The sequence below is a fragment of the Hippopotamus amphibius genome, chromosome 14, assembly GCF_030028045.1.
Source record: "Hippopotamus amphibius kiboko isolate mHipAmp2 chromosome 14, mHipAmp2.hap2, whole genome shotgun sequence".
Classification (NCBI taxonomy): Eukaryota; Metazoa; Chordata; class Mammalia; order Artiodactyla; family Hippopotamidae; genus Hippopotamus; species Hippopotamus amphibius.
In genome coordinates, this window is record NC_080199.1 from 79,550,792 (window position 1) to 79,563,707 (window position 12,916).

At 50.4% G+C, this 12,916-nt stretch overlaps 1 protein-coding gene across 9 annotated transcripts in view; it reads right to left on the bottom strand.

Moving 5' to 3' along the window:
- IFT88 (intraflagellar transport 88) overlaps nt 1-12,916 on the bottom strand; it is a 79,686-nt gene that overhangs the window by 2,946 nt on the left and 63,824 nt on the right. For 6 of the 9 annotated variants that reach the window (XR_009049000.1, XR_009048999.1, XM_057707306.1 and 3 more), the window contains 3 exons: nt 12,524-12,639; nt 3,600-3,666; nt 182-297 (listed from right to left, as the gene is read on the bottom strand). Coding sequence is in view for 7 of the 9 variants with exons in the window: in XM_057707306.1 (XP_057563289.1) it covers nt 182-297; nt 3,600-3,666; nt 12,524-12,639 (299 nt within the window). In the remaining 2 variants the exon portion in view is untranslated. The remainder of the gene's footprint in view (nt 1-181; nt 298-3,599; nt 3,667-12,523; nt 12,640-12,916) is intronic. The other 3 variants (XM_057707307.1, XM_057707305.1, XM_057707304.1) reach the window with 1 other exon arrangement.

The following is a 12,916-nucleotide window of genomic DNA, read 5'->3' on the forward strand; positions in this document are numbered from 1 at the left end:
AAAAACAGCAGACGTGAAACCATGAGTCTCAGCATCAAAACTGAGCACCCCAGAATGCAGGAAGCACTCTCCCGGGTCATGTGACACTTCTGCCTGTGCTGGAAGACTCTCACTAACGCCCAGGCAGACACGTGTCCCCGCCCCCACGTCCTGCCCAGACCTGCGGCCCGCACTTGCCTAGCTCCTTGTTGCTGCTGCTCTCATAAGCCTCGTCCGTCCCAGGCAGGGCCCGGAGCTGGGCGCTGAGTCGCTCACCTTTGCTCCCGGCGCTGCAGCTATGGCCGCTGTCTGGAAACACTGAAACAAAAGCACACGTGTTCAACACTGCATCATGTGTCTTAAAGTCTACTTCTCTGTCCAGAAACAGGAAGGCTGTTTCATTTGACACCAATTTCTGAGGGATGTAATTCTTGTTTTCTGAAATTTAAAAGAAATCTCTTGTTGGGAACCTGTAACATAGTCACAGCATCACTTGAGCGTAGTCTTTACAGAGGTCCTTCCCACCGGGTGCTCGGAAACACAGCAGACACCCCGTAGCTAGAAGGCGCGGCGGTGGGAAGGGGCCACTGGCCTCGGCAGGTGAGGAGAAGGAGAGACCAGAAGTCTGGCCAGGGACACACCCCACCAACTCTCTTCACAAGTCTGGGGAACGTGTACAGAGGGGTCAGATCTGCACTGCAGAGGAGGACAGAGTTTGGCCCAATACAAGGAAAAACCTTAAAAGAATTATAGAGTCCAAATATGGAATGGAAATAGTGCATAAGAGAAGTTCACACCCAAACAGAATAAAAATTAGACTAAAAACACAGTAAACCATTAAATGTCACACATAATAAACAACTAACAATCTCAACATGAGCCCAGTACCAAGGGTCAGTCAGCAAACCTGCTGTCCCTCGACAGACCGGGCTGCAGGAGAGGCCACCCGCCGGCTCCCAGCCTGGGGAACACGCCGCCCCCCCACCCCTCACGCCCGCAGACAGGAGGGGCGGCCATCTGGACCCTGAACCTGGGAGTTCAGCTCCACCTGTGCACGTGGACTTGATTCGATTGTTTTTCTCGATGTTTTAGCACCGAGCTGTTAAAACATGAAGCCAAAATTCTGCTTTTAAGAATAATGCATTTTTATTTCAAGTACTTAAAGAAGGGCCAGAGGTCTCCAGGCTGAGACATGGTCGCTGGGTCTCCCGGGCACAGGTGGAAGTGGTGGGCCCTGGCGCCCTCCAGCAGGCAGGCTGTGCGGGGAGCCCCCCAGGGGCGCGTGGTTGTGGGGAGGGGACGCTGAGGGCAGGCGCGTCCACGGGGCCCAGGGTGCTCTGGGGACCACAAGGTGAAGCAAGGAGGAGGCCCGGTGGGCTCAGACCCCAGAGCCAGGTGGGCCTGGCCCCCGGCCTGTGAGAGCTGGAGGGGGGCCGACGGCCTGACTCTGGGCACCGTGTGGGGCCCCGGGAGGAAGTGAGGTGTCGGCGACGGTGGGAAACCAGGAAGCAAAAGGCAAGCGTCAGAGAGAGAAGCCAGGCCCACGACCCTGGCCCGTAGGGAAGCCTGGCTGTCGTGCACCAGGACTGCTGAAACGGGCTGGATGAGAGAAAGGAACATTGACTGAAATGGCAGCAGGCGGCCGGGAGGCCCCTCCCCCCATGTCCCCCCCCCCCCCCCGCGGGCCTGGAGGTGGGCCTGGGGACACCCTCTGGGGTGGACGCCGCCCTGGTCCCCAGCTCAGCACCAGCAGCGCTCGGGGCACCTCCTAGGAGGACCAGAGTTCCAAGGTAGGCTTCCAAGGTGAGGACCTTCGCAAGCCCATGGTGACCAGGGAAGGCCCTGCGGACCGAAGGCAGGGCTGGTGGTGGGTGTGGGGGGCCCGTGGTTACTCTGAACTCAGGATTTTTAGCGGGAATGTGGGGTCCTCGGCGGAGGGTGGGTCTGGTCCTAGAATTGAGTGAATGATTGGCACTTCCCGGGCGGCTGCTCCTTGCAGGGACACTGAGTTCAGAAGAGCGCCCAGCTTCCTAGGAGGGCGGGCGGGACCCTCCCCCAGCTGCTTCCGCAGGACGCACAGGGCCTGCGTGACGTTTTGGCCTCCGAGCCGCTTCAGGGACATGCGGGCCCAGGCCCCTGCCCTACAATCCGAATCCCGAAGAGCCTAAGGCCCAGCTTCCAGGCGGCACTACAATTTCGCGTCAAGAATGAAACCGGATGCGACCTGACGCTCATCTGGGTCATCACTTACCCTCCGTGTGAATGCTCCTGCGGTTCACTGAAGTCCTGAGACGCCTTTGATCCTGAGGGGTCCCCGTGGGTGTCACAGGGTATGTGACGAGCACACAACACATACTTTTCTAAACTCCAAAAAGTGCTGGAATCCACCCCCTGCGGGCCCGCGGCACAAGGGGCTGCCTGCCGCCCGCGTGGCTGTCTCCGGCTGAGGGAGAGCTGCTGGGACAGGGCTGCAGACCAGGACCCGGCTGCCTCCAGCAGCGTGGGGCGGGGCAGAAGTGGGGAGGTGCGGGCAGCCCCGGCACACGCGGGGCCCAGGCTCAGGGCCGCTCCTCCAACGCCTCATGCTCCGGGTGACGCCCCTGGCACCAGGGACACAGGCCAGGCCAGGAGCAGTGGGACTGAGCCTCGGAGAACCCAGAGGTCCCGTGGGCTGCGGGCACCTGGAGAGCAGAACCGCACCCTCGAGGACCGTCTTGTCCAGCCGCGTCCCCACCCCCACCAGGCAGCGCCCTCCGCAGACCAGGGCTCAGTGTCTTTCCAAGTCGACCCTGGTTTTCTCACGGGCAGGGGCCCCGTCTCGTTCATCCCACTTCCCTGGTACCCAGCGTGCATCCAATAAATGAAGGAATGAAAGAAAGGCCTCCTGACCGAGGGCCACATCTGTCTGTTGTGACTCCTGGACCACACGCAGACAACACAGGATGAAGTCGGGCCCTGCACACACGACGGTGCTAAGTGTGGACGTGATACGGATCCCAATTCAGCATTTGTTTTTCTGATCAGTTTCTTTAAAACCACCCAATTTCCCCTAAATACTACTTCTACTACTCCCTGAAGTAGAGAAAGAAGGTAGATTTTGTTGATGGGGAAAAAGCTGAGGAAAATGTAACAAACCTTCTTACTAAGCAACCACATGACAAGCAGTCACAGAATCGCCCAAAGCAACCGCATCTGCGTGGCTGGACCAGGGCCACGCTGCCCAGTGCCCAGGCCAGAACCACTTCTACACCCAACGTGTAAAGGTCTGTCACGTTCTGTCAGACCAACCCCCTCCCGTGGGGCCTCCTTACAACGTAAACCTAACAAACGTGACACAGCAGTATCCACTGGTACGGACACCCCTGAGAGTCCACCCGACGTGACCTGTGCTCACCTGTTAGCAGGAACAGGTCCGGTCACTGAAGAACCAACACCCACTAACACCTATAAACACTCAATCACACAGCAGGCCGGTGCTCGCACAGTAACTAGAGTGACTGAGGCTTTACTGTGTATAAAACAAACAAATAGGACGCTTCTGGATTGCTTCAAGGTGCTTCTGGAAGCCCGTGTACCGGAACTCTGTCAGCCCAGCACCTCCAGGGCTCGGGGACACTCACCACTGCCAGCGCTCCCGTCTCTCCTGCCGCGGGGACCACCGCTGCCGTCCCGGCCAGACTTGACACGCTAGAGCAAGAAGACGACAGTGAACAAGGACACACCGGACAGCCACTTCACTCTCATGAAAATAGGACCAAATGATATTCCTTCAAGGTCAACTACAACCAAGCACTGAATTTTAAAGGGCATTTAAAATACACACGAAAAAAAAATAAAATAAAATACACATGAAACGAGCCTTACTGTCCTAGCTCCTGAGGCAGGGCTCACAGTGGCCCCTGAGTCGGCCCCACAGGTGGAAGGCCCGGGCTGTCTTGTAAGTAAAGGGGGAGACGCTGAGAAGGGCCAGTCCCACCAAACACGCGAAGCAGGGTCGCCCTTGCTTCTGCAGACAACTTCAACACCAAGTATTTCCCAGATGTGAGAGCTCAGGTCTTAAAGCAGCAGCTGAAGGGGTGGAGGTGCTTGTGTTGTAGCCCCACGTGACAGGACTGGACCTTCACTAGCTCAGGGGTTTTGAAATTCAACTGCCACAATAAAGGCACTATTAAATCTCACCAAATACCTGAGATCTGCCCAATGGCCTACTTTCTTAGATACAAACTCACCCTTAAAACATAAGAATTATCTCCGAACTGTGAATTCTCAGGTTTCTTTTTATATTTTATGGTGATTCTGTGTTTTGCCTAAGTTAGAATTTTTGTATAAACACTGAATCTGCCTCTAGCACTGTATGTATATATAATGGTTTTTGTATGCATAATGGTTCGTTTAGAGATGAGGGTGGTCAGGGAACAAAAACAGATGGCTTTTGACAACTGTTTACAATTGAATTAAAATTTCTTAACATAGCTTGATATCTTATTCTCATGTTCAATAACATACACATAATTTCATATTTAATTCAAAGGACACCATTTATTCCCTCAGCCCTGACAACTCCCCAGGTGTTTATAAATTATCAGGTCATGGATGGGGCTACTGACATTGTAGTGTGCAAGAAAGAAAAAACAATTTTTTTCAATGATTTAAGATTCATTTCTGTAAAATGAAATACTCTTCAAAAACTTGGGACTTTCAAATATATGTAAACATTCTTGAGTTTTTTCTATTAAAAAGAAACCTCTCCTGGAACCCCATCTCTTCCTCTGCCTTCACAAATGAAAGAAAATGATGTTAAGAAAATAAAAATTTTAATATCTTTAATCAGATTTTATTTCAAAACTTGGTTTTCATCTATCCATAGATTAGTAATTGCCAGCATGTCTGTAACACCTAGACAACGATAAAATAACCCATAAAGACATCCTGCTTAAGAAACCGCACGCTCAGGACAGGACAGTTTAGGAAAGCGAGCACGCTGCACGATTACCACGCCTTTCCCCGTCACCCTGCTCCTTGCTCTCATCTAGGACTTCCCAGTGCTCTGGCTCTCACCCATCTTTGCCTCATTCACCCCTTCAAATCCTCACTTTTCTCCAGCCTGGAAGCCTCCTGCCACGACGAGCACATCTGCACTAGGACCCCCAGGTCCCCGAGCGGCCTGCTTCACCCCCGGGAGAACCAGAGCCGGCTGCCTCAGCTGAGCCCCGTGGACGGGCGCCTGCCACGGGCTCAGACTCTGTGCTCCTCGCCCCGGGACCACGTGCCCATCCCCGGTGCAGCCTCCTCCCCGTGGGCTCATCCCCCAGCGCTGATGGCCACTCCAGCCAGCCCCCTCACTCCCCGGGGCCCCGCGACGCCACTCACTCGCCTATGGGTGAGGTCAGAGTTCTTATCCTCTTCCACCCATGTGCCGCTGGAAATCAATAAACCCCACTGTGACCAATCTGTGTCCCCATCACTACGGCAGCCGGAGCAGTGAGTCCGCGTGGAGGTTACAGAGACAGCAAGGTCACAAGTCAGATGAGAACACAGGCTTGATGAGGCTCTACGTTCAGAGAAACGTGGCCTGTGGAGACTTGGCCAAGCCTTCGTCTCAGACCACCCACACCCAGAGGCCGGGTGGCGGGGCCTTCAGCCACCGCCTGCTTCCCTCCTCAGGGGATGGAAAGGGGAAGCCCTCAGGGGGTCAGGCCCCGCCATCCTCCCCCATGGGGCCCGAGGAACTAAAGGGGCAGAGAGGGGGTGACAGGGCAGGGCTCCATCAGGCAGGGTGGAAAGTACGGAGTGCCCACGACATTCACACCACGGCCATCGTGGGTCTGGGGGAGGGACGCTTCAGCTCTGTGACCGGAGGGAGTCAGGGTGAGGTCCAGTTTGGGAGAACCTTCTCGAGAAAGAGAACACGAAACTCTGAAAATAAAGTAGGTACAACAACAAGACGTTACTGAGAGGGGCTGGGGTAAACGGGAGCAGCCCCAGCCCCTCCACGGACGCAGCGGGGCCTGGGGGGTGGGGCGGTGGACCACAGGCCCACACCTCCCACAAAGGTGCATTTCAGCGACTGTAACACATGTCACATTTTGTTCTCAGCAGGTGGTACGCGTCCATGCCCAGCAGGAGACAGTGCCACCTTCTCAGAGTTTCAACACCTCGTAAAGTTCCCGGAATCCAGACTCACTTGCAGGGTGTGAGGTATGGAGGCAGGACTGACAGGACGATTCTCATCACAGCAACACGGACATGTGAAGGAAACAGCCTCAGACAGGGGCAGACACAACAGAGGTCGGCCCTTGCTGACACGGGAAGCTGCCTCGGTTATTTTGCTAAGTGAGGGGAAAACTCAGGGTACGAGACAGTATTTTTGTAAAATTCCACTTTTCTTTAAAAAAAGAGTTTAAAAAACTTAAAAAATTTATTGATATTTGTTCGTATATATTTGTAAAAGTGCCTGGGATGGTAAACAGCAAATGCTGACAGCAACCTCAAAGTGGTGGATGAATGATTTTCACTTTTTTCTTTATACATTTTTATTTGAATTGAAATGTTACTTACAAAAGTAACCTACCTGAATTTTTAGAATAACATTTGTTTTTTCGATAATATGAAAAAAAAAAAGATGCCATTCCCGCTTTGGGGGAGAAAATGAAAGAAGAAGGTACACAGAGGAGCAAAGCAGATATAAATAAAATGATGGGACAATTAAACAGGTAAGTGTTGGAAGAGTGTCTCCTCCCCACCGTGGACGCACGACACTGCTCTCCCTCAGGGGGACAGGCAGAGCCTCCTGGACCCATGCCCCCGCCCCCGCCGCCGTCACCTGCCCCCAGAGAGTGGTCACAGGACCCGAGGGTGAAGGCTGAAAACTCTCACAGCGATTTGACGTTTCTGACATTCAAGTATGTGATCATTTTCTAGCAACGCTGGTGACAGACTGGGACAAACCTAACTTCATTGTGGACAGTTCTCAAAGGTCAATGGAGAACACTGTTCTCATCTTACAGCTGATGAGAACCAGGTCCAGAGCAGACAGGTCAAGAAGGAGAAAAGCCCAGGGTTCCAACCCCCATTCTGGGCTTTTATCCCATAAAAATTAGATTTTTGTCTTAGAACAAGGATCAGCTGTTACCTAGTTAAGGATCCTTAAGAAGATTGGCTGTGACTTCAAGAGAAAACACTTTTTTGGAGCTTCAACTCCAAAGAACCCACGAACGTGGCCGAACCTTCCTGCCCTCAGAGCTCTGCTCACATCTTCCTGTCTCCACGCCAGGCCCCGAGGTCCAGCCACACTTCCCCTGGGAACCACTCGGACCCCCGGTCATGGGCTGAACCCCTTCCAGTACACAGGCTGCATGTCTCTGTGCCGGGCGACAAGCAACCTGCCTTCGTTTCATTCTCCCACCACGTGAGGAGCACCAGGAGCACCCTGTCCACGCCGAGTGCCTCCCAAACAGGTGACCTGAGGGCCCCGCGCAGGGCGGCGAGAGCAGGCGAGGGCCCTGTGGCCTCTACCAGGAGACATCGCGAAGTCTCACCCTGGAACCTGCCAAGGCCCAGATCACCACCTACTTGATACCCGGGAGGAACACTGTGAGTCATCTTCTGTATTTCTGTTGAATTTGGAAATGCAACAACATATAAAATGTGCAAAACATTCTTGCAGCTTTCATTACCATGTTAACTTTAAAATTTGTGCATTTTTCCTTCACAATTTAAAGCTATGCCTTTATGAGACCTTCATAGAGAATCTTTTTCATCCTAAGAAATATAACCAAAAGGGTTTCTGTTCAACTAGTTTTTGGTACTAACTAGAAATTTGGGGATAAGTACCAACTATATTTTACATTAGTTTTGAATGTCACATATTATTTTAAGTTGGCCAAAAGAAAGAATTTCTTGAAATTATTTGATTTCTTTGGGGGGGCGGGGGGAGGAATGGCAGACTTTGGGACAGGAATTGTCTTTTTAAATATTCTGAAAATTTAGAAATTCGATTTTTAAAATGGAACAAATTATTCACATACTTCATTTGTGGATGAGCAATTAAAACTTTCTGTATTTTGTGAATACTCTCTTTCCCCATTTTCTTTTGCCCCCTAATTGTTTCCTTTTCTTCTCTAATCCTCTTTAGTTTGGGCAGGTATTTTTCTCTTCCTTGTCATATTTAACATACTCAGGCTTCAGACTCCCCTGGTGGCGCAGTGGTTAAGAATCCACCTGCCAATGCAGGGGACACGGGTTCGAGCCCTGGGCCCGGAGAATCCCACACGCCGCGGAGCAACTAAGCCCGTGTACCACAACTACTGAGCCCACATGCCACAACTACTGAAGCCTACGAGCTTAGAGCCCGTGCTCTGCAACAAGAGAAGCCACAATAAGAAGCCCTCACACTGCAATGAAGAGTAGCCCCTGCTCTCTGCAACTACAGAAAGCCCATGCACTGCAATGAAGACCCAACGCAGCCAATAAATAAAATAAAATAATAAAAGATTACCAATAAAAAAAATCTGTAAAAATGAAAAAATAAAATACTTAGCCTTCAACTCCTGCCTTCCCATTTTGCTCTTTTCCAGTTCTACAATGCAGTCTGAAGAATTCCTTGCAGCTAATGTTTTTTTGTTCAGTGAAGTGGAAACACAAACATCTCTTAAAACCCAGCACTGCTCGGGGGCTGCGGCGTCCAGATGCATCTCGGCCCCGTGCCCAGGACTGTTTGCTGCCGCCCCGGGAACAGGGCGCAAAGCTCTCTCCTAGTCCAGGAACGTGGGCCCCCAGCAGAAAGGAGAGAACCGTCCCCTTCCCCATAAACATTCCAGAAGAAGACGCACTTCTCTGAAAAGTCAGTCCATAGAAATAAACTTCTCGCTTTACTACTTCACAACAGGAGCAAGGGTGGGGGAGTCCACACGATCCCCTCTCCTGTTCCCCTCTCCTCCTTAGGTCTACACAGATCCCTTTCCATTTAAAAACAGCTTTTAAGAGTCCCCGGCCTGATTTATTCGTGTTTACTTTTCCCCTTGAAGCAGATTCACATCCTGAGCTGGTGTTTGGTCACTGAAGGTGACTCTAGGGAGCCCAGGCCACGGCTTCCTGAGTGTCTGTGAACAAAAGTGAGTTTGGGAACTGGTTTAAAAAACACATAGATTCTCGGGCTCCATACTCAGAGATTTTAACTCTGGGGTTGGGGTAGGTCTGGGGTGGGGCCCAAGACTTTGTAATTGTAAGAAGTCCCCACGATTCAGAGGTGCTGATGGTCTGCAGACCACACCTGGAACGCATGTTCTGAGACCCTCGCTCCTGGTGAAATGAGAGCGAGTGAGGGGGGCACATTTTAGTTTAGTTCATGGAATGCGTTACCAACCTCCCTGCACGCAGAGGAAGGAAGGACGACAGACCGACGGGGAAGAATGACCCTCTCTTCTACTGCCTGTCAGGCAGCAGGACACGGCAGTCAGGAGCCCAGACTCCAGAGCCAGCCGGCCTGGATGGGACCCCGAGGTCTGCCCCCAACAGCTGTCTGACCCGGAGAAGGTCGTTCTGCAACCATGGCCTCAGGTTTCTCATCTTAAAAAACAGTAATAATAAAACCACATCCAACATCATAGCCATCACAGCACAGGACTCCTGCAATGATTAAATGAGCTCGTGCGTGCAAAGGGCCAGAGCGGGGCCTGCGGCCATTGCGCGCTGCGTGCCGCACTGTTGGTTGCTGATGCCCAGCTGAGCAGACGTCATCAGGCAGAAGGAGGGGAAACTCCAACCAGAGCGGGGAGATCAGGAAGGGCCACCCAGCCTCCTGGCTTTTCCTTTCTGCTGCCAGGCTTCTGCCACTGTCAGCGCTTGCAGGGAAAAGACGGGGTGAAGACTGAGGCTCAGCTCTGCACTCTTCCTAGCAACTCAGGTGAAGGTGTGACGTGATTACTCGGGACATCCCCAGCCCCAACCCCGTGGCCATCTCCCAAACATCTCCAGTTAAAAATACGGACGAGCTCGCCTACACACACTCAGAGGCCCACAGAGCTTTAGCAAGAAACACCTGGAAACTAGACAGACTGTAGAAAGTCAACAACTGGAAAAAAGATACCTATGTGCAAATGTTCAAAGAAATCAAGATACACCTGTACAACAGATATTACACAGGGCTTAGCAATGATTTTATGAAGAAATCCTGACTACGGAAGAAAAATGTTAGGTATTTGCATTGAGACAGATTCTAAACAGGAAATACATAGGAAGAGTAACAAGAAGTTTTAAGTTCAAATTTAGAAAAGGACAGCACCCTTAGTTCAGGAGTTTATTTGTGACACCCTGTTTCACGACTAATAGTCTCGTGTACCACGCAACCAGGAAACAGGGTGCCAGCCCCATGGCTCACAATCTAGACAGACAGACAGGGACGCGCAGCAACTTCCCAAGAAAGCTGCTCTTGGACCCACAGGACTCTTTCTCTGTAAGCCTCCACTCTTCTTCCTAGGACTGAACTTTGCCACTAATGTTCCCCCTCCATCTTGTGTTTACAAGCAAAATACACGTGAGAAAACATCAAGAAAATGTTTCTTTTTATGTGAGATTTAGCTAGCAGTCCCGAAGAACAATGGAGAAACCGATTTCAAGGAAACTCAAAGAAAGTGCTGTGACTTAAGGCAAGACTAAGGAATGGCAACATCTGAGGGAAAGAGACGCTAAGATGAGGGGAGTCTCTAAGGGACGCTGGGTTCTGTACCCAGGCACAGGTGGCCGGGATAAGGTGTTACCAAGAGAAGCACCACTCAAGCACAGCAAGACAGCACTAACTTGGTAAGTAGGTAGGATAAGCTCTGGTAACTTAAACGCATCAGCAGTAACCCGTCTGAGTTTGCTAAGCATTCTTGATGACACCACAGAGAGTACAGCATAAGGATGGGAGGTCAGGTCTATGGACACACACAAAAAAGCTGACTGTATCAACGTACAAATGCTGTGGTAACAAGGAACCAGGAGGCTGAGCAGCAACTAGAAAGGAAAAGCAGTTTCAATGACAGTCGCTCCTCATTTACAGCAGAACAATCACAGGTCCCATGAGTAAGAGAGAGCCGTCGGGGCAGGGGGAAGGGGTCGGAGAAGGGGAGGAGGGGATGGAGCCGCCTCGGCAGGAGAGGAGGGCTCGGTGGGGGCCCTGAGCAGGCTGCCTGGGGGGCACGAGTCTTGTCTTTACTCCTCAGGCTTACTTCCCAGGGAGTCCTTGGCATCCGTGTTTCCTACAGCCTGAGTGAGGCCCCCGGAAGCAGGGAGGTGGAAAGCTCCTCACTGGATGGGGAGGGGTGCACCCGGGAGGCCCCCTCCCCACCCCCACAACCCGGCAGCGGGGGCAGGCGCAGCGGGGGCAGCGCACAGGCCCCACGTGGGATCCAGAACCTGCATTAGCTTGTGTGCACCATTCAGTGCAGCTGACAAACCACGGATGCTTAAACTTACAAAGACTTCCACACGCACCCACGGACCAATACTAAGTAACTCACAGAACAACCAGTTTTGAGCTCCAAAGGATTTCGTGGTTTGAAATATATACTTCCTTCAAATTGTTAAAAAAAAAAATATATATATACACACACACTTCTTTTTGATTCTTTTTAATGAAACAAATGTAATAATAATGATGATAATTATGAGAATTTGAACTTCTAATTTGTACCAGATTAATTTTATAAAACTTTCACACTCGATATCTAATTAAATAAGCAACTGATATGTGGTATTCAGCTGGTCTTCACAGCAGGTTTTAACTATAATAGCAACTTGATGTTTTATAGGATTTTTAATGTAAAAATCTAGGTTGTGCTCATAATGCTTTTACAGCTGATACTTTAAAAAAAAGAATAAAACAATCAGATCAAAAAAAAGAATAAAACAATCAGCTCACATCTTCAAGGTAAAAACAAGATAACCACATTTTGAAGCAAATATGGAATTTAGATGTAATTATCCAAGGTAATTAAATTCTTGAAAAAGTTTAAGCTTAAAGAATTTTCTATGAAAGACAGATACTCAGAAATCCTGTTAAATATTTAAATATTCTAAGTTCAAATACAGGAGATTATTCCCTTACAGAAGTAAAACACTGCAGGGAACACAGAAATACACTCAAAGCCTCTGTGTATCGGCACTATTCCCAGAGCCACACCCTAGACAACAGAGCAGCCCAACGAGACAGAACTGCTGCTGGACGCAAGCAGCTGCCTCCCAGTTTCCGAGGCCGCGAGACCCTCCGACTGAACTTAGGTCTCTCAACTAACCTGCAGTTATTTTGTACTGGGGAAAAGTACAATCGTTACTCTGTTAGTAGACACCCACTAAAGACTACACTGAATCCACTACACTTTCTCCAATTAGGAACCAGATTTTGACAGAATTTTATCCTAAAACTAGAATTTTAGTTATTCCTCCTCTTATGCCAGAGCAGAAAAATAATTTCACCTTAGGTTTACTGACAGAAGCCCCAACATCACTCAGCTAGGCTACAGAAGGCTGACATTTTCAACACTGACAGCGGTTTTTGGCTCACATAAGATACCTGTTCCCTGATTTCTTTCATTTTTTCCAGTCTCTTGAGTTTTGTTGCATATTCTTGAACTTCTTTTAATCCAATATCTGTGCAGAGACGAACCAAGAAACGCAGACCTAAATTATGAAAAATATTTTTTAGAAAAGTATTTATACATGCTGTTCAAAGAGCAATAAATTAATAAACAGTCTTCTGGGACACAGGTAGGAGTGGTGCTCACAAACTGCTTGTTTCTCTTGAAAAATCGCTACATTTTGCATTCCTGGCCCTGGGAGCGCCAACCTCCTTGGAAGAGGGTTTGGGGGGGCCTCTGCCTGCCTGCCCTGCAGCGAGACCTCAGCACCTACAACCCGAGCCTTTCTCTCCACACCTGCTTCTCCTTCCCACCGCTTA